Source organism: Papaver somniferum, chromosome 8 (genome assembly GCF_003573695.1).
Source record: "Papaver somniferum cultivar HN1 chromosome 8, ASM357369v1, whole genome shotgun sequence".
Classification (NCBI taxonomy): domain Eukaryota; kingdom Viridiplantae; phylum Streptophyta; class Magnoliopsida; order Ranunculales; family Papaveraceae; genus Papaver; species Papaver somniferum.
Genome location: NC_039365.1, coordinates 99,704,423 through 99,723,402, shown reverse-complemented (window position 1 = coordinate 99,723,402; position 18,980 = coordinate 99,704,423). Strand labels below are relative to the sequence as shown.

General features: G+C 36.3%; 1 protein-coding gene and 1 long non-coding RNA gene across 2 annotated transcripts; one reads left to right on the top strand and one right to left on the bottom strand.

Moving 5' to 3' along the window:
* Positions 1–1,667: 1,667 nt before the first annotated feature.
* LOC113302263 (uncharacterized protein ycf45-like) lies at positions 1,668–7,322 on the top strand. Its single transcript, XM_026551156.1, has 9 exons — positions 1,668–2,176; positions 2,758–2,972; positions 3,674–3,824; positions 4,400–4,591; positions 5,176–5,338; positions 5,413–5,657; positions 6,120–6,296; positions 6,496–6,615; positions 6,893–7,322. The coding sequence occupies exons 1-9, from the start codon at positions 1,772–1,774 to the stop codon at positions 7,211–7,213; spliced, it is 1,989 nt and encodes a 662-aa protein (XP_026406941.1). The 5' UTR covers positions 1,668–1,771; the 3' UTR covers positions 7,214–7,322.
* A 10,671-nt stretch (positions 7,323–17,993) lies between these two features.
* LOC113304082 lies at positions 17,994–18,749 on the bottom strand. The gene is made up of 3 exons (XR_003338036.1): positions 18,566–18,749; positions 18,164–18,242; positions 17,994–18,064 (listed from the first exon to the last, which is right to left on the bottom strand). It is a non-coding gene; the product is annotated as an uncharacterized LOC113304082 (long non-coding RNA).
* Between the last annotated feature and the right edge of the window lie 231 nt (positions 18,750–18,980).

The window sequence follows — 18,980 nt, the reverse complement described above, 5'->3', positions numbered from 1 at the left end:
AGAAACAACAGCTCCAAGTTTTCCATCGCAAAAAAGTGTGATCACCTTTTCAGCCATTTCACCAACAATAAACTAAAAAATTGAAATAGATTTTAGAAGAGAAAATTCAAGAGAAGTGAATTTTGGTGTGAGTGAATTGTTTGAAGATGATGGTAATTTATAGAGGTAAAAAGTGAATTTTGAATTTTAAAAAAACTACCCGTTGGCGTTTTTGCTACAAACGCGAGCGTTCTATGTTCGAGCGCCGCGTTTATGCTATGAATGCCAGCGCTTGTGCTTCCAACGCCGGCGGTTTTTCTGCCAACACCAGCGTTTGTCTCGAGTTCGGACGCTTGATAATCAACCGTCCATTGCTTTACCATAGTGGAAAAACCTGTTTGGCCATCCACCCGACCCAACAAAATTTTTCATTTCAACATTACCATAGAAAAACTAACTTGGAGGGAAAATAAATGTTCTAAGCCAGTCCCCTCAGGTCCCGAAAGTCCATAACAACAATATGAAATCCGACTGGTCACCCGCCAAATCAGTTTCCTAAAAGTTGTCAGCAAAATTACCCGCGCAAAAATTAAAAACCAATTGAATTTTTTAAATTTGGTTCTTCTCTCCCTCCATTAAATATTTCAGACCCGCTTCCAAATACCTGCTGTAATATAATTGAAATCCAATCCTTGTCAAATTTCAGTTCCCTCCCTAACAAAAACCATGAAAGAAAATAAAAAATTGGATTTCCCTCCAAATCTACACAAACCCAATTCTTCAAATACCTCTTCCCTTCTTCACTCTCTAACTCGCTCTCTTCGAATCTCTCAATCTTACAGAAATGGAGTCCGACTCTCATAATGAACACAGCAACAAAGAAAATCTCATCCCAGTCACATTTGTTTCTTCAAAGCAAACAAACCCAAGTACTAAAATCTCAAAATCTTCAATCAATATCAAAAAGAGAAGCAGAAAACCTCTTGAAGACATTACAAATCTCTTCCATCCACCAAATACTCAATCTGGTTATTTGATTTGCTCGAAAAATACTCCAAATCTGAAGAAGAAATTAAGAGTTGTTACTGTTGGTGATTCAAATCAGAAAACTCGTTTCAGATCCATGAGAAAGGATTTCAGATAACGGATGTTTCTCTTTATACAATACTTCCGCATCAATCATACAAATTGATGGAAACCATTTACCAAATTATAGGAAATAGGATTATTTCGAATCGATATGACCCAGATTGGGATTTTAAAGATTGATTTTCTGTTACAATTTTTCTTTTCTTTTCCTGTTGAATTGATGATTACGTATACAATTGGAAAAATAAATGCAAATCAATAATTCATGTAGTTTTACTTTAGCTCTTGACCGGGGAATTGCCCGTTCTTGAATATTGTAATGGGTTTATCAATGGTATTCCTTCCTGTGTGTTATTGTAGAGCTTCATAATTCAGTTCTTCTGTCCTCTGGGACGGAAATTCAATGAGTTATAGCCTTAACGAGGACTGTACAATGGAGTTCTGGAATTTTAATTGCAAACTGTTATTTAGGATATGTATTATTGATATGCAGTATACCTGTTCACGCCTCTTCATAAGAGGAGTGTAACAGAAGTGTAAAAAGAGTCACCTCAGTTGTGGATGGATAGACAAAGAGAGTTTATTCTGTCACTGATACCCAGTGGACTCTCCTGGCTGGAGGAACCCTGAAAAACGAAAAAATGAGACTGAACAGAAGAAGTGAAGCAGACCAATAAACCACTAACCTGCAAACAACTCTCAAATGATCTCTCAATCGCTAACGGTTCATCCCTCCTTCCCTTACACTTCTCTTACACTTCTTTCCCGCTCAAATCCTATACCTTCCCTCCTCCACTTCTCTACTTCTTCTTCTTCGTTTCCAAGAATTACTAAACAAAACCCTAGATTTCCAAAAACCTTTTCCCGTGCTTCTTTCAATTCTTCTACTTCGACTACTGAAAATGAATTTCACTTCGAATTGGAGCGTTTGTTGGCGTTATTACCCGAGAAACTACAACAAAAGGCGATTGAACATCCAGAATTGAACCAAATGATTGAAGTTGTAATGGATTTGGGTCGAAAACCTCTTGCTCGATTCCCTTCTGGTGATTTTATCTTATCTGATTATCCTATCACGTTTCAGGATCTCGAGGTTGCAATATCTCAGGTGAAACCCTAATTTACAGAATTACCATATTTTTATTTTTTAACGTTTTGATTTGATCTATGCAAGTCGAAGTTAGCAAATCATTGAAATGCTTACCCTAGAATTTAATTTGATAATCAGAACAGTAAACACAAAACTGATTTTTAGTTAATAGTTAATATGCGTAAAAACAGTATTTTATAGAGGAGGACTAAATTGGGAAGATATGTCATCGTCTTTAGTTTGATTAGTCAAGACATTACGTAAACCCTCATCGACTAGCAAGAGCTGAGGTGGAGTCTTATTGAAACAGATGTTAATATTTTTTCTGTCATCTAAATGAGCACACTGTTACCAAATTAAAAGCACATCTAATCATGAGCATACACCCTTAAGAATGGAGTTCCACATTATGGTTATCAATCCTCCATTTCCTGCATGGGAGATAGACAAAGTGGAAAATACTTGTCTGGCGTAGGATTTGGTTAACAGATCAATTAACTGTTATTTGTAGCATTTCTTTTGATTCCTCGCGATACCCTTTATCATATGTGACGTTCTAGAAGACCATAAAAGTTCGTTTACAAGAACTTAAATTGCAGGTTGGTGATTTTGCTGTTGACAACCGCGCAGGCATCAGCAGAACCTTACATCGTATTAGTGCCTTAAGAAATCGTAAGGGTGAGATTGTGGGTTTAACTTGTCGTGTTGGTCGGGCAATACCGGGAAGTGCTGACTTGTTGCGGGATTTGGTTAAGGATGAAGCTTCTATATTGCTCATTGGGCCTCCGGGAGTCGGAAAGACAACGATTATTAGGTTTGTTATTCACACTACTAGCAATGCAAACTTGTATGAATCTTCTCCATACCCATAATTAATTGGTATATGTGTCTGCAAAATAAATTTATTAAAAAATATAAATATTATCTACAAAAATGTAATTAGTTTCACATGTTGTAATTTGCAGCTGTGCTACTCAGTGCATTTTAATCTTCTAAAAAAGAAGTTAAGCTATTGCCTCTTTCGTGCGTAAATCATAAAGAATATTTACTGTTGCAGTTTCACTAATCGCTTCAGTTTTAGCCTGTTCTCCCATCTTACATCAGTCGGTGTGTTCTGAGAAGATCTTATGTTGGACTATATTTGATCTCGGCTTCAATCCTCAGTCACCCTTTTTCTCGTCTTTTAAATAATCCAATATTTATACCTTGTCTGTGAGGATTTTCTAGAGTATTTGTCCCAGGGAAGCTTGACCCATGTAGAAACTTTGAAGATCTTGCCGTGATTAATTGCTGACGTGTTTGAGTACTTGTTGGGGGCAGTCAGAGGAAAACTTTGGCGAGTCATTATTCTCAACAATAAGATCTCACTATTAGTGTATATCACTTCCCTGCTGAGATTATATTCTAAGTGTAGAAAATGAGAGGAGGCTTGAAACAGGCTGAACTAGTAGCTATAGTGATACTATGCATTACATCTTGTCAAGTAGTAGCTAACCTACACAATTGTTGTTGCAGAGAAGTAGCTCGGATGCTTGCAGATGACTGCAGCAAACGTGTGATGATTGTCGATACATCAAATGAGATAGGTGGTGATGGTGATATACCTCATGCTGGAATCGGCAAGGCTCGAAGGATGCAAGTTCCACATACTGATATGCAACATAAGGTTTGTTTCTTAACCAGCTAATGTAGTGTGGTAGCCGCAGTACACCAAAATTAGTTCTCCTGCACATTTAGATCTTAGAATCCGTCAACCCCCCTCTTTCTCTAAACTTGACGTGTGCTCTGGAATAATTCTGCAACTAGCCGAAGGATTTAGTCCGAGTTGCTATATTTCTTCTACTTTTTTTTATTGAAGCAGACGCATTTTAAACCACATTAAATAACCTATGTCAGGGCTACCACCTGAGGGACTCTAAATTACAATATGGGATGTGTACATATCGTGTCTAAGTGCGGTTAGGGTATTATTGGTGGGTCTGTGGTCTTAGCCTAAGCTTTGGCATTTTGTTTGAATTTGGCTGCTCTCTCGTGTCTGTTTGCAAGCATATCCATCCCCATTGCTGGATTGTTGGAAGGATAAGGATACAAATCAGGCGAATACTAGAAGTTTGCTTGTATAGTCTTGGTTCGGCTAAATTGTTGTAACTCTTTGCCCTTCAGGCTTTCTTAGTAAAGCCATTCTCAGTTATATGAAAATAACTATGATTTTTTTTTGTTTACTTTTATAATTATTTGCAGGTTCTGATCGAAGCTGTTGAGAACCATATGCCCCAAGTCATTGTAATTGATGAAATAGGTACTAAACTTGAAGCCATGGCTGCAAGCACCATTGCACAACGTGGAATTCAGCTAGTTGCAACTGCTCATGGAGTAACAATAGAAAATTTGATAATGAATCCTTCTTTGGAGATGCTTGTTGGAGGAATACAAGTAAGATAACTGTTCCTCTGAATCTCAGAAGCATTAATCATCTGCCTTTGTATTTCCTGTACCAAATGGAAAATGTTAATTTCTCTGATGCCTAGCTCTTTTTTTTTGTGCCTTAAAAGTCTATTTTTATAATTATTAGGCGAAAAACTAATAAGGAGTTTTAGTGCACATTAAGGTGAAACACTAATATATCCGTGTATGCAATCTTTGAACAGTACTGGGACATATTACTGTTTCAATGATATGGCATTCTGACTTGTAAGATTTCTTTGACATGGTTTGAAACGGCAAAGTCTTTGAGAATGGAGTTTCCTTGGAACGTGGATTTCTATAATTTGTTTTGCTCGATGCACGTCATTCTTCTGTGAACACCCATCAAAAGTGTTCTCCCTTCGGTGCCTGCATGTTGCTTTCGACAAATTGTTTTTCACTTATTACAAAACCCCGAAATTACTCAGTTCTCCTTTTTTTTTTGCATTATACTGGGATATAAACTTTGGTATGATGCTTCTTTATTCCAGTCAATCAGTTATTTTGGTGTCTTTGTTAGGAAAGGAAACAATTAATTGTCAGTTCTATTTCAGAGTGTTACACTTGGGGATGAAGAGGCTAGTAGAAGGGGTGGTCAGAAGACTGTATTGGAGAGGAAAGGACCTTCAACTTTTACTTGTGCTGTGGAAATGATCTCTAAGGCTGAGTTAAGAGTTCATCGTAGTTTAGAAGCAACGGTGGATGCCATTCTTTCAGGTACATATCTTTGTTTATTTTTCTTGTTGCTGTGTCTGTTTATTGATATCTGATATCTCATGTATTTTGCATAGGCCGATCCCCAAAATATGATATACGCAAAATGAACACTTGGCGAATGGGTGATGAGACACATACCACGCTAACAGAACCTTCAATAGACATCTCCTTTCAGAAGCAAGATGAAATCTATGTTGAAGAGTTTCTGGATGTGGATGACCAAATAGTCATTGGAGGTGAGCTCAAATCAAAAGTTACTACAAAAACGCCAGTAAGCACTAGCAAAGATGAGGTCCCCGTTCATCTATTTGTTTATGGGGTAAGATATTTTAAACTTCTGCGGTTGTTATATAATTATTGCCATCATCTTTATCACACATTTTCTATATTAAATTATTGCTTTGATATCTCTGGATATGCAGATGAAAGATAGTGTGACAGTAGATATTTTCTTGTTTGTTTTTGATCTGCTTTCTTAATATCAAACTCTGCAGTGAGTATCCACCTTCGTACTCATAGTCAGAAGTCGCAATTTGATTTGACAGTATATACTTAGCCTCGCCATCACTGATCCAACATCAGTTAACACCTCATCCCTTCTTGGGTTGAATGTCCTATTTGTGGTATTCAACTTCTAACCGGAGATGTTAGAGCTACATTTTTTGTGGATGCATCTCTTTTGGAATATTCACTTACTGATTGCTGTTTTCACTGGTCGTATTCTATATATTTATTCGTTGTGAGCGCCTGTCTGGAACTAATAGGTTAACAGTTCTTTTAGATCCCTGAGACGAGCGTTATTCAAGGGGTTAAACAGCTGAAGGCAGATGATAGAGTTGAACTAACAGATAACATGAGTGAAGCAGATGCAGTGCTTGCTTTGCAGGCCAAGCTGAAGAAAAATCCACGTATTCAAGCTGTTGCTAAATCTCATGACAAGTCCATTTATGTGACGAAGGTAATTAAGCGTATTTCAAATTTTTTATTTTTGTGACAAGTCCATTTATGTGACGGAGGTTGTAAATCTCAGTCATGGTCCTGTTAGATCCTACCAATCACATTATGGATATTTGTCTTCATGTCAAACAAACATGTGTTGACAAAATTGAAATCTAAAATCAAGATGAGTCTAGTTTAATTGTTTGGTTTTGTTGTAGACGACCTCTTTGATGCAGATAATGAAAGCTGTCCGAGCATTATTGAATGAACACTATAGTGGGTCGAAGGATTTTGAAGCAGAAAAGATGAATTCTTCGGAGAAGATGGATGCACTAGAGGTAATAATGAATAGGTGTTTTATACAGCTATTAGGTTAGTATTTATTCTCAAATACCAGAGTGAGATGGGAGTTCTCAGTAGTCCACTCCTGATAATGATTTCGATTATACTTTGGATAAGTTTCTGGTTTGGTTAGCATATTGTAGTGCATACATAGCTCATAAGAACCATTCATGTAATGTAATAAAAGTCTTTAACTAACTTCTATCAACTCCTTTGGTCGTTGAAAATACAATGTTGCCACAAGATACATAACGTAGTTCCTTTTGATTACAGGAGGCACGACTGGCCATTGAACAAGTTGTAATCCCAAAAGGAGAACCTGTTGAGTTGCTCCCTAGGACTTTCCACATCATGTCTCTTCAGATGAACCTCGCTCTAGAGTATCAGCTACTATCAGAGAGAGTTGGTAAGGAACCTAATGCACATGTTCGTATCCTTCCACTTCAGAGTAACATAATGGATGAAGATGACAAAACAGATGAAATTTTAGATGACACTCATGATACTAAATTTGATGATAATGATATATTAGACAGCCACATGAACAATGGTTCAGTCTACAGTGTGGACAAGTTACCTTTTCTTCCTGACTAGCATGAAAAGTCTGATTGTATAGTCTACTTTACTATTGCCTGTATATTCTTGACATAACAACGCTGAACCAAAAATGGGTAATGTGATATACTCCCTCCGTTCCGATTTACTTGACGTTGTAGAGTTCTTCACGGAGATTAAGAAATATCAGAGAGAATAAAATCTTTCCACTTCTACCCATATTAATTCTTTTTGAAAATCTAAATGGCCTAGTTTTTAGTTTCTAGATTCTAGGAATATTTATCAATTCCGTAGTGATTTACTTGGGATGTACTACCAAATTCTCCATCATTTTGGAACATAATACAAAAATAGAATAGATTTAAATATTAGAGTACTGATTACAATAAAAATTAATGATATTGTGTGATTTCAAAGCAAGGATAAATCAGTGAGAATATGAGAAAAATACTAAAATTATCATCTATTTTGGAACTCAAAGAAATCCCTAAAATATCAAGTAAAATGGATCAGAGGGAGTTTATAACATAAATGCAACTTGGATGTTGTGAATTCATCTATTTTGGAACTCAAAGAAATTCCTAAAATATCAATTAAAATGGAATAGAGGGAGTATATAACATAAATGCAACTTGGATGTTGTGAATTCCGACAGGCAAAAATTGTTCATATTCAAGTGATGCTTCGTACTTGTTCTCCAGAGTCATGCAATCAGTTGAGCTACGAGGTCGGATTTTTGGCAGTTCCAACTTGCATCTGTGAAAGTTGCATTTATTTCGCTCATCATACTCCCAGTTAGTTTCTTCAGAGTCTAAAGCACTTTTGTTTTTTCGGGGTCAAAGATGGTCCTTAATAATGCAAAATTGCCTAGTCATTCTATGTTGTAACTATTTGTGCAAAACTCAGAATCAATTAGAAAGAATGCCCATGGAGTTTACTTTTTCATCTTCAACGTAAAAAAAACGACATTAGGATGGATACCTTTGGTGGGACGACACATACTGTGGTGCATTAAGGGTGTCCATGCGGATTGGACAATTTGTTCGATTTATGTAACAAGCTTATTATAGGTGCGGCATGTCTCTTTAATTGGTTAGGGATGTTTTAAAGGGATGTAAATTGACAAGGTTATCCTCCCCATTTTTTAAATTAAATCAAAACTAAATTGAACATTTGTTTTCTTTCTTCTTCTCTTCTCCTCCTCCCATCAACCATAATCTCCATTAGAACACAAAATTTCATCGTCTTCGATTAATCGACGATTCGAAAATTAATCAAGTGTAGTGTAATGACTTATATGAAGTATGTTTTGAAAAATCCAATTAGGGTTTAGTTTATCTTGTTCGATTTAAGTTTAATTTCTATCAAAAATTAGGGTTTTAGATGAAAATTGAAATTAAAGTTTCTGGGTTTATGTGAGCTACGGTTGATTTTAACTCTATTACGAACCGTAACTGGAGATTTTGATGTTGTTACGGTTGATAATAGTTCAACTACCAACCGTATGTTCTTGTATCCGAGAATTTTATTCAGTTACAGTTGGTATCGATCATTTGGTTACCAACCGTAACTCAGTTACAGTTGGTATATAGCATTTGATTACCAACCGTAACTGAGTTACGGTTGGTATCGAGCATTTAGTTACCAACCGTAACTGGTTTTACAATTGGGTTTTCCCTAAATTTAACCTGTTACGGTTGGTAGTTCATCTTTTACGAACCGTAACTATGAATTACGGTTGGTTACGAGCAAAATGCCAACCGTAATTAGCTCCGAAAATGTAAGAAATTCATTTTTTTACGTATTTGAGCAACAAAAAACTAGTTGGGACCAATTTAGAAGTATACCTGGTCATTTTCAGGCATTAGGTTTTAACTTTGTTGGTTAATTTCTTCAATTGATTGAGATTGACCTTCACATTGGGTTAAAACTTCTCTACCATCTCTAAACTTTTTTTTTTTTTTAAACTCTAAAATCTGATTTTGTTTTGACTTTGAGTTAATATAAGTGAAATTAATCATTAACATTAAATTTGATTATCGTCACTAAACTAGGTTATCAATTATGAGGGTTAATTTGTATTCAGTTTCTTTTTGATAAAAGACATCTTGAATGATCATGTAATGATTCTCTTTTGTCCTATTGAAATACCGCCCCTCTAATAAACCTTAGCGCCACTGTAATAAGGTTGTTATGTAAAGCATGACTGTATGAAACTTGTTTTATGTTAGATTCCTTAATTTAATTACCAATCAATAAAGATAGTTTGACCAAGCCAAGATGGTGACGGCCATATCTGTACCGAAAAGTAATATTTGGAAGCAAATGTTGAAAATGTACTGGCAGTCTGGTACGAGGATTTAAGACTACTAATCTGGACTAAATCACCTTGGTAGCCTTGCGAGTTATATTTTAAAACCGATAAACATAAAAGTTAGAGAACGACCCCTGCACCCATTTTATGCAAACTCATCGGCAATCAATCATATCATAAATCAAAAATCACGCAATCCTTGTCTGCTCATCCGATTTATTTACATTTGATTCTTTTTTTTTTCTTTCCACTTTTCATCTGCCACTGAACTAAAAAAGAGTCTATACTTTTGATTTCTGTGATCATGTAGCATTACCAACAGAGAAAAAGATCATCCGTCTTTTGCTCCTTTTGAAGTCCAATGAAACGAATTTACACGTCGAACAACGTTGTCAATCCTAAACCTAGGAGCGACTTATATGGTAATATGGCAATGGGTGGTATATTATATGATCTCCACATTTGCTCTTTTTTTGTGCACAGACAAGATCTTTTTAGCCCGCCACTTAGCTTTCGTTTCATTAGTTCCACTCCCCTCTTATGCATAGCCTCAACCTCAGGAATGCACAAAAATAAAAATCTTCAATTTAAAGTTTAATAATCTAAAAAAATATCAAAGATAAGGGTCAACTTCTTTATGCTTTAGCATAGAAAATTCCGATTATAGTTTTTGATTGCCATGTTAAATGTACGGACTCACATTTGGGATCTCAATGGATATTCATCACATTCCTATTCCTCTTTATACCTTAAAAAGGTTAGTATCCTTTTCTTCTTTACCATTATATAATGATATTCTTGTAGTATATTAGTTTTGCTTTCTATGCTAAAACAAAAAACTAACAACCTTTTTCTTTTCTACTTCGTTTTGATTCATCTAAGCTTTTGGCTGTGCATATATTATGTCTTATTGTATTTGTGCGTTCGTGGTCTTTCCCATTAGCTAATTTGCTTTTGACATCATGTGTATAACAATGAATCTTCTTCCAAGTCCTCTGTCCCACGCTAAAATCTCACGTTAACCAACCGGTAACGGCTATCTCGTGAGACTAAGATCATGTAGCGCCCTAACAGTATATTGCATTCAATCTCACGTTACCAAGTGCATTGGACCAACCGCGGGCAGACATAAATCTGGCCTGGGCGAAAGCCTTGAAATGATCACTGCATGGCTTAGAGAAGAATCCTATTATTGGGGATTAAAACAAATGGGTTTTTGGGGGTTTTTTGGAGTCATGAAATAACAATCCATAGGACCCCTTATCTATATTTTTTTCTAGTGTCTAATCTACCCTTCATTTGGTTAGTGCTAATTAAATTGATTAAGCTAACTAATCAGTCTTAGTGAATCGATTAGATTAATCAAAACACTAATCATTTGAAAATCAAAACTTGATTTTATTAAGTCTTGAAGAAGGATAAATATTGATTTTGGAAAATTTTTGAAGACAAATGACGAAACCCTTCATCACAAAACTCAAGATAACCTTATAATCAACTGCCGACATCAATTTTATCAGTTCAAATCCGTCGAAAATCTGAAAAAAAATCTGGAATTTTCTGCAGTAACGGCTGGGTAAACTTGTCGACCCGGCCGAAACACCACATAACGGTTGGGATATTAAGAATTCCAAGCCGTAAATAACTAAAATGTCTGGGATATTAGGAACTCCCAGCCGTGATTAAAAATATCGGACGAGACATTACGAACTTCTGGCCGTAATTCTTCCATGAATTACATGAGTCTGCAAAACGACTGGGTATACAAACTTTCCCGACGGTAATTAGATTTGAAAGTTGATTTTTTTTTTGGATTCAACATGAATTCTTAATACGATTGAAAATTACTGATACTTTCGTTAACTAGACCACAATAAAACTCATTACATGCTTAATATATCCCCATTACAAAGTTGATTTTAGTAACATCCCTTCCGATGTATCAAGAAATCTTTGATGATGGTCATTTGAGCTTCGAAGTTGAAATTATAACCTTTCCATTTTCTCCATTCCTTGTTAGCTTGAGCTACAACTTCTTCATCAGTCTCACCTCTAAGTCGAAGTTGCTTGCACATACGAAGTAAAGCCATATACTTTTCCACTTTTTTGCGTATGTTTGAGAATCGAAGATACAATTCAATCCCATCGCGGTTGTTAGGGTTACCTGTTTCACTACAAAAATTTTCAAAAATCGTCTTCCAATAAGATTGACTTGGTACACCACCATTCCTTCTTTCTTCTCCCTTCTTTGGATAGTATAACACAAAATTTTGACAAAGAGATAAGTCTTCATCCAAATTAAAGTCGGGTTTATCCTTTGAGTACATTGCATTGAGTTATTAGGAGTTTTACTAGAGCTTGTAGGTGTGGTTTTGATTTGGAATGGATGGTTATATGGAGAACAAGTTATTTCAAGTTTAAATAGGTGGTTGAACAGCTAGAACTTTCTATAGATTAGTCTTCAAACAGATATATTTTTCAAAATTCAAAAAACTAACCGATTTGAAGTGGTACAAGTGAAATTATAACGAATTACGGATGGGAAATGCTAGGTATACCAAGCCATAATTCTGTATGCCTGCAGAGTTGGTGGTCTGTCAGAGTTACGGTTGGGATTCCCGGCCGAAATTCTGATATTTTAATTTTAGGCAGAATAACGGTTGGGGTTCCTGTCCGTGAACAACATTACATCTTGGATATGTAGCCGTTTCTAGGAGCCTTTTTTTGTTGGGTTTATCAGAGTACTAAACGGCTAGGAATGTCCCAACCGTAACCAACCACAGACGGGTTTCGTAACCGTGCGGAGTTCAACGGCAGGGAATTGTCTAGGTCGACCAAGACGTAAATATATTTACGGATATAATTCCTTACCGTGATTCCAACACGGCTTGGATATCTAGCCGTAAACATAAGTCATTGTAGTTCAGGGAAATCATACCAAAAAACGGCTAGGTGTTTCCCAACCGTGAACCTCCTACGGACGAGTTTCCTAACCGTTTTGAGTTTCACGGCTGGGAGTTCCTAACCGTTGTTCTTTTTACGGCTATGAAAGATTGTTTTTCAAGATTTATATGCATTTTCGTCTAGGTTTTGTGAAGCATCGACCTAGCCGAAAATGCCTGATGTTGTTTTTTTCCTCAATTTTTTTAGATTAAACACATTGAAAGACTAAAATTAATTCATAAATGCAAAGTTATAAATATCCATCCATCTCAATCCTTAACCAAACAACGAAAAACATTAAAATGTCAAAGGCTAATAAAATATCCATGAAGTAAAATACTAAAAAACGAGTAGATTGTCATTCACTTGAGTCCTCCCCCGTGGACTCATTCAGAAACTCATCCAAATCATCAACCGGCGCCGGTTCAACAACTCTCTCCTTTTTACCTTCTTTTCCTTTGGCACCTTGAGGTGGAGTCTTTTTACCTCCACCACGTCCACCACGAGCACTTGTTCCACCTCGACCTTTTCCACCACGAGCAGCACTTGTTCCAGCATGACGTCCCTTTGTTCCTCTTTTTTTGCCTCCTTTAGCACTTGTTCCTCCTTTAACACCCGTTCCTCATTTTTTGCCGCCTCTCCCTTGCTTGCTGACGGGTGGGTGGGGGGGGGGGGGGGGGGATCGTCGCTAGAAGGAGGAGACCTAGCCCTATTATTTCTTCTTGATCGTGCATCTTCTTCAGGATATAAACCTCCTTTCTCAGGGAGTATTATGCCTTGGACTCGATTCCGAAGTATTCTTAGTTCAGGGATTGTTAACATCTCTCCCACATCAATCATACCGGTGATGTTGTTGGACATCTAATTAACTCGTTCAATCTATTTTTCATATCAAATACACTTATTCATAGCTAATAAAAAAACATTTATAAACATAATTAGTAGTATACGTACCACCATGTTCTCCCATTCCTTTTGTTCATTTATCTCTTCCGCTGATTTTGAACTCTCTTTCGCCGCCTTCTAATAATGTTTCCGCGCCTCGGGATCCAAATTTTCCACATAAGGATGAGCCCACTCTTTATACCATCCCATGTAATTAGGATCCGCTTCGAAAGTCCCATGAGCAGCTTCAAGCCCTCTTGTACTCATTTGGTTTGCAGATTGGGAACGAGCATTCCAATGCTCGATCGATTGAGCTATTTCCGTTGCATAGTTCAATTCTACAGTACTTTCCTTAAAGATGGAGTTGGCCACGCTCAGTGGAAAACGAGATTCTTGAGGTACAATTTTCTGGACAAAACCAATTTGGCGGATCGTTCTACGAGGATCCAAAATGACGAACCCGGTTGAATAAAACAAAGGGCCCGTATAAGTCGCCACATTAGAAAATATTCTATCACCAACTTCCTCATCTCCATCCTCATCAAGTTTCAAATATGGATCAAACACAACATCATTAATTGTCAAAGCATCCAAATTTCTCCTCATTTCAACCATTTCATTCTCTTTATACTTGTGTTGGGTCCCGTTAAAGGGGTATATTCCTCCTGTAGGCTCCTCTAGAGGCCATTTTTTTATCCCGAGTAGGCCTCAATGATTTGAAATGGTCGTAAACCCATGATTACGGAACAAAAATTAATCAATTATACACACAAACCAATATATATAAAAGTAAAATAAACCAACATTTATTATATTAACACAAAAATATACCTGGATAAGAGCAACACATCCCGTGATTACTGAAGTGAGTTAATTGGTATTGTTGAGACAGTTAATGTGTCCTGTAATACACAGTCATGTGTCTTATTCTGTATGGTCTATATCGTGCCATGTGTCATACTATGTATGGTCCATTGTCTTCTTAGCTGTCTGCTTAGCTGTATCCTATCTGTCTAGTCCTAGCTGTACTGACAGTTACAGATACTGTCTACTATATTAACTCTTGTCTGTAACCTTTTTCCTTTGGTCAATCTATTCCATTTCCTACATGGTATCAGATACCAGTCGATCCTTATCAACCTAAAACAAACCCTAATATCCAACAACAATCTCAGAAAACTGCCATTAATGGTGAGAAAAACCATGAATTCTGTGAATTCCTTATCAAACAACAACAACAATCTGGATAACACCAATCTCAATATCAATACCACAAATCAGGCTTCTTCTTCAAATCCGCCATTACAACAATCAATTCCACCTATTCTTCTGCAACCACAAACACAACCACCACCACAATATCAACATCAGTCGTTTTACAATGTTCCTCAATCCAATTTTCATGTTACTCCTTTACCTTTTCCAAACATTTCAAATTTTGTGTCTCAAAAGTTAGATGGATCTAATTTTCTGGTTTGGAAAGATCAGTTATCTTCGATCTTGATTAGTACCAACTTATTTGGCTTTGTTGATGGATCTTTTCCAACTGAGTCTCCATTCTTGCTTCACAACAACGTTCCTGTGGCAAATCAGAAGTTTTCAGATTGGAGATCTCTTGATCATTTCGTCGGTTCTTGCATCAGTGCAATTGTACACTACACCATTTTTCGGGATTAGCAACGTTTTACGTCGTTGCAAAAAGGACTTGCAACAGCAGGCAGCCGTTGCGAAACATGGCGTTGCAGATATTTTGCAACAGCTCCTAAGCCATTGCGATTTTTTTCGCAACTATTTTCGGTTCACCCATGTGTTTTTCCGGATTTGCAACTGTTTGGCTGTTGCGAATAGGTTTCGCAATTGCTGACTACTGTTGCTATATTGTTGTCGCAACAGCTTGCAGCAGTTGCAAAATGGAAAATTCATAGCACCAGAAAACTTAGAACGGATAAACCTTGCCGGACCCGGTTTTATTATTCTGGTTCTAAATTTAGCAACAATTTATATTCGTTGCTAATGTTTTTGCAACAGAATAAAAATCAAGTAACTTGTCGTTGACCTAGTCATGAGTTCCCTGCAACATTTTCAAGCCAAATCCAGTGCGCACTGAACAATATATTCAGGCAAATAACATACAATCAATATACCCAATTAACTTCAGTTTCTAAACTCAGGCCAAATCCAGGCAAAATACACATTGAGTGCCACACTGAACAACAAAGTCTTCCATTTGAACAAAAGAAATAAGACTTCATTAAGAAATACTTGTTTGTATTCCACTTATATCTATAACTGGCCCAAAAGAAATAATATGGATTGAAGCCAATATGGTTAAGAAAGGAGTGGAGATCACTCACCTCATCATCACGAAGAGTCCTTGTGAATCTGAAATTCCACCCACTTCGTAATATATCATTAGTATGTAAAGCGAGGGATACCAATTTGTCAGCTACAGCTTGTACGATCTAAGAAAAGTCTTGGCCAAAGGGAAATTGGTTATCCACAGGTCATGCCAAAACAATCTGCCGAGTCCATCACTTGTTATCAACTCAACAATCCCTATAGAGGCATATATAGTTATCGCAACCTAATAGTTTTGAGTAGTACTTATGTATGAAATTCACCTGGGTAACTTGGAGTCGGATAAATAAGGGGCGCTACCTGGAAGTAGATGTGTAAATTCTTTACCGAAAAACAACCGTAAATAGAATTAACGAAAGAACAAATGTCAAACTCGAGACATAAAAGACGATACAGTCCAGATAAGATTAAACAGAATTATCCAAAGAAAAATTAAAAAGTATTATCAGATAAATTCGCATATAATTAATGTCAACTTGTACGCATTTTGTACTTTACTTTGCCATATATAAACTAAAACTGAAAGTATTAACGCTAATTACCATTTCATGGTTTTTAGAAATTATCAAGTTAAGCCTGGTGATCATGTGTCTCCAATAAACCAGGGCTCATATGTACAAAAACGGTATATAAACCTTGCAAGCTTTGACTTCGAATTAGCAACCACCATTACCTTACATCCGCGACACTCCAATTAGGCAGATCTTTGTACTTGCAGTCCACGGCAACAGTCCGTCTTTTCTCCCCCACCGTTCTCAGAACCTGGCTGGGAATGAGATTTAATTAATAATTAAGAATTGAAAGCGTAAGTAAATGCAATATGTGTAAAAGCATGTCTTACCTAACCATAACTATAGAGAATGTTAAAGTTGCCACTAAGCACAGGACAGTCTTGTGCATCACATATTGCCTTACGTTTTCCAAATACCTAGTATTCCTTCCGTGAGAAGCCAAGGTGTAAGGTAATGCAACATAGTTCAATTATTTATTTCTTACAGCAGCCAGTACCAAGAATATATATACATTAATTTTGATTATGAGAAAACCCCAAATCCTAGATTGAGTTGAATGAAACAGGGTTATAAATGAGCTTTATATATGGCCATAAAGAGTAAAAATCCGCTAAATATTTTTACATTCGCACATTTCGAACCCTACCCGTGGAAGACGATACAATCTTAAAATTTAAAACAATTTCACCACTTGAATTTGCATAAAAGTAAATCTTTTTTCCCCTCTACGTGTTTTGTCACTAACTGATGGGTTCTAAAAAAACATTGTCACTCAATTTAGTTAACTAAAATTCGAGTTCAAATTATGCATTGAGTAGTCGATTTAGAATGAGACTTCTGACTTCTTACACATTACAACAATGCCGTAAAATATATCCACGTGCGGTAGATATTGTCTTATATTTAGTTGATGACTCTTACAAATAGCAAACCCATTAAGTGTCAGAGTGTCTATAATGAGTTGTAAACCTCTAACGCATGTATGGCTTAATAACTCTATGCAATAAAGATTTGACATGAACCAATTCCACTCCATTGATCTGAAAAATTATTCGCAAACACCATAAAGACACGACTTACAGAAAAACAATGGCACTAAAAGTTAACTGCACTAGCACTCGAATTTTGTAAGAAAAAGACTTACCATCTTATCAGCAAGCATTATATCAGCCTTTAAAGAGATCTTCTGGACTAGGTCCAAGTAAATCTATGACCAGAACATTATTTTCTCCTTCGACCCCGAACCATCTCACATTTGGAATTCCTGTTGATAAATCATAGACAAAAGAATAATCCCTAGATTGCAGGTGGTCATCTTTCTTCTCTAATAAACATGCTATCAACTATATTAACACATACATAACATTAGCTTCTAAAGTATCACATGTTGTCAGCTTTCCAAGCAGCATATTGAATTTCTTAGCATACACAACATCCCTAGGATCAACACATACAGATCCATCATACCAATTGTAAACCTAGTAGTCAACTATCCTCGTAGTACTTTGATCGAGTATAAGTCTTACAATACTCTCTGCAGAATGAGGATGAAAACTAATTGTTCACTGGAGAAACAAACCTCAAACTGAAGAACCAAAACTAAAGAAGTTTCGAAGCTAAACACTCACTTTCCTTTGATGTAAGCCCTGTGTCTGTCAAGTACAACACACCCATGAGCACGACACAAGATTTATTTGCAAGATTTGAGATGAAACTAATACAAATGATGAAGTGATAATAGGAAAGATTGTAACACATTTACGTAAGGAAAAATTATGCGTTTCTTAGAAAGAATGAATGTTATTACTTTGATGGCTGGTAGTTCGAGATAAAAACACTTCCTCATGGTCGATAAATTTCTAATTTCACTTGAGGGGTCTGCAAAAAATCCATTACTGATCTAAGTTTGTTAGAAAGCAAATGAAAAGAATCAGATAATGTAGAGTTCCAAATATTAAAGCTTAAGGTTTAGATGACCTGATGTAAGGAGCCAAATATAGATTGAATGAACTGAGTATCTTGTATCACCCGTATCCAACCAAGCGAAAATCCAACTCTATTCAGTCAATGACAAAAAATACACAAAATTAACAAGCCGAAATTAAGTTTGAGTGGACGCAAACTCTAAAAAAAAAAAAAAAAAAAAAATCAATCATGAACCCTAGAAATTTTTTGGTAGTTTTTTTCGAAAATTATATCTCAAAAGGAAGATCAACATAAAATTAATGCAGATCTCAACTTTAACTATGAATCAGAAAAGAGAGACAATATGAAATCGAAGCTATTAGGTTACAAAATTGAAAACTTTCTTTTTCTGAAATTTCAAATCAAGATGGATATGTTAATCTATTGAACTAGAACTATAAGGAGAGATTATACCCATCTTTCGATTCATTTTTGTTGATGAATCTTCGTTTTATGTTGTTGATGATCTTCATCAAATCTTCTTCATCGATTCAGAGCATATCTTCACGAACTAATATTGTTTATGGATCTCGTTGAAGAATTGAAGAAGAAGAAGAGGAAGCAATACCCGATGAAGTTATGAGAGGGTGATTAAGTTGTGAGATCTTAAGAAGAAGAAAGTAAAAAAAAATCCCATAAGTACGAATAGGGAGAGGAAGAGGAGGACGGAGTTGTTTCTGGAATAGAAATATAGAAAATGGGATAGAATGATCTATCTAGGGTTTTAAGGTGTTACCTTGCACATGGGTTATTCGCACACCTGCAGTTAAGGTGTTACTTTGCACATCGTCGAGCAGCACATGTGGTGTGGTCAGCCGTTGCAAATTGC

What these genes read in the sequence shown, in the direction of transcription:
- LOC113302263 (XM_026551156.1), top strand. Translation starts at nt 1,772, where the DNA reads ATGATCTCTCAATCGCTAACGGTTCATCCCTCCTTCCCTTACACTTCT. An exon ending in TCGAGGTTGCAATATCTCAG is followed by an intron (nt 2,177 to 2,757) that starts GTGAAACCCTAA and finishes CTTAAATTGCAG; the next exon opens with GTTGGTGATTTTGCTGTTGA. An exon ending in AGAAGATGGATGCACTAGAG is followed by an intron (nt 6,616 to 6,892) that starts GTAATAATGAAT and finishes TTTTGATTACAG; the next exon opens with GAGGCACGACTGGCCATTGA.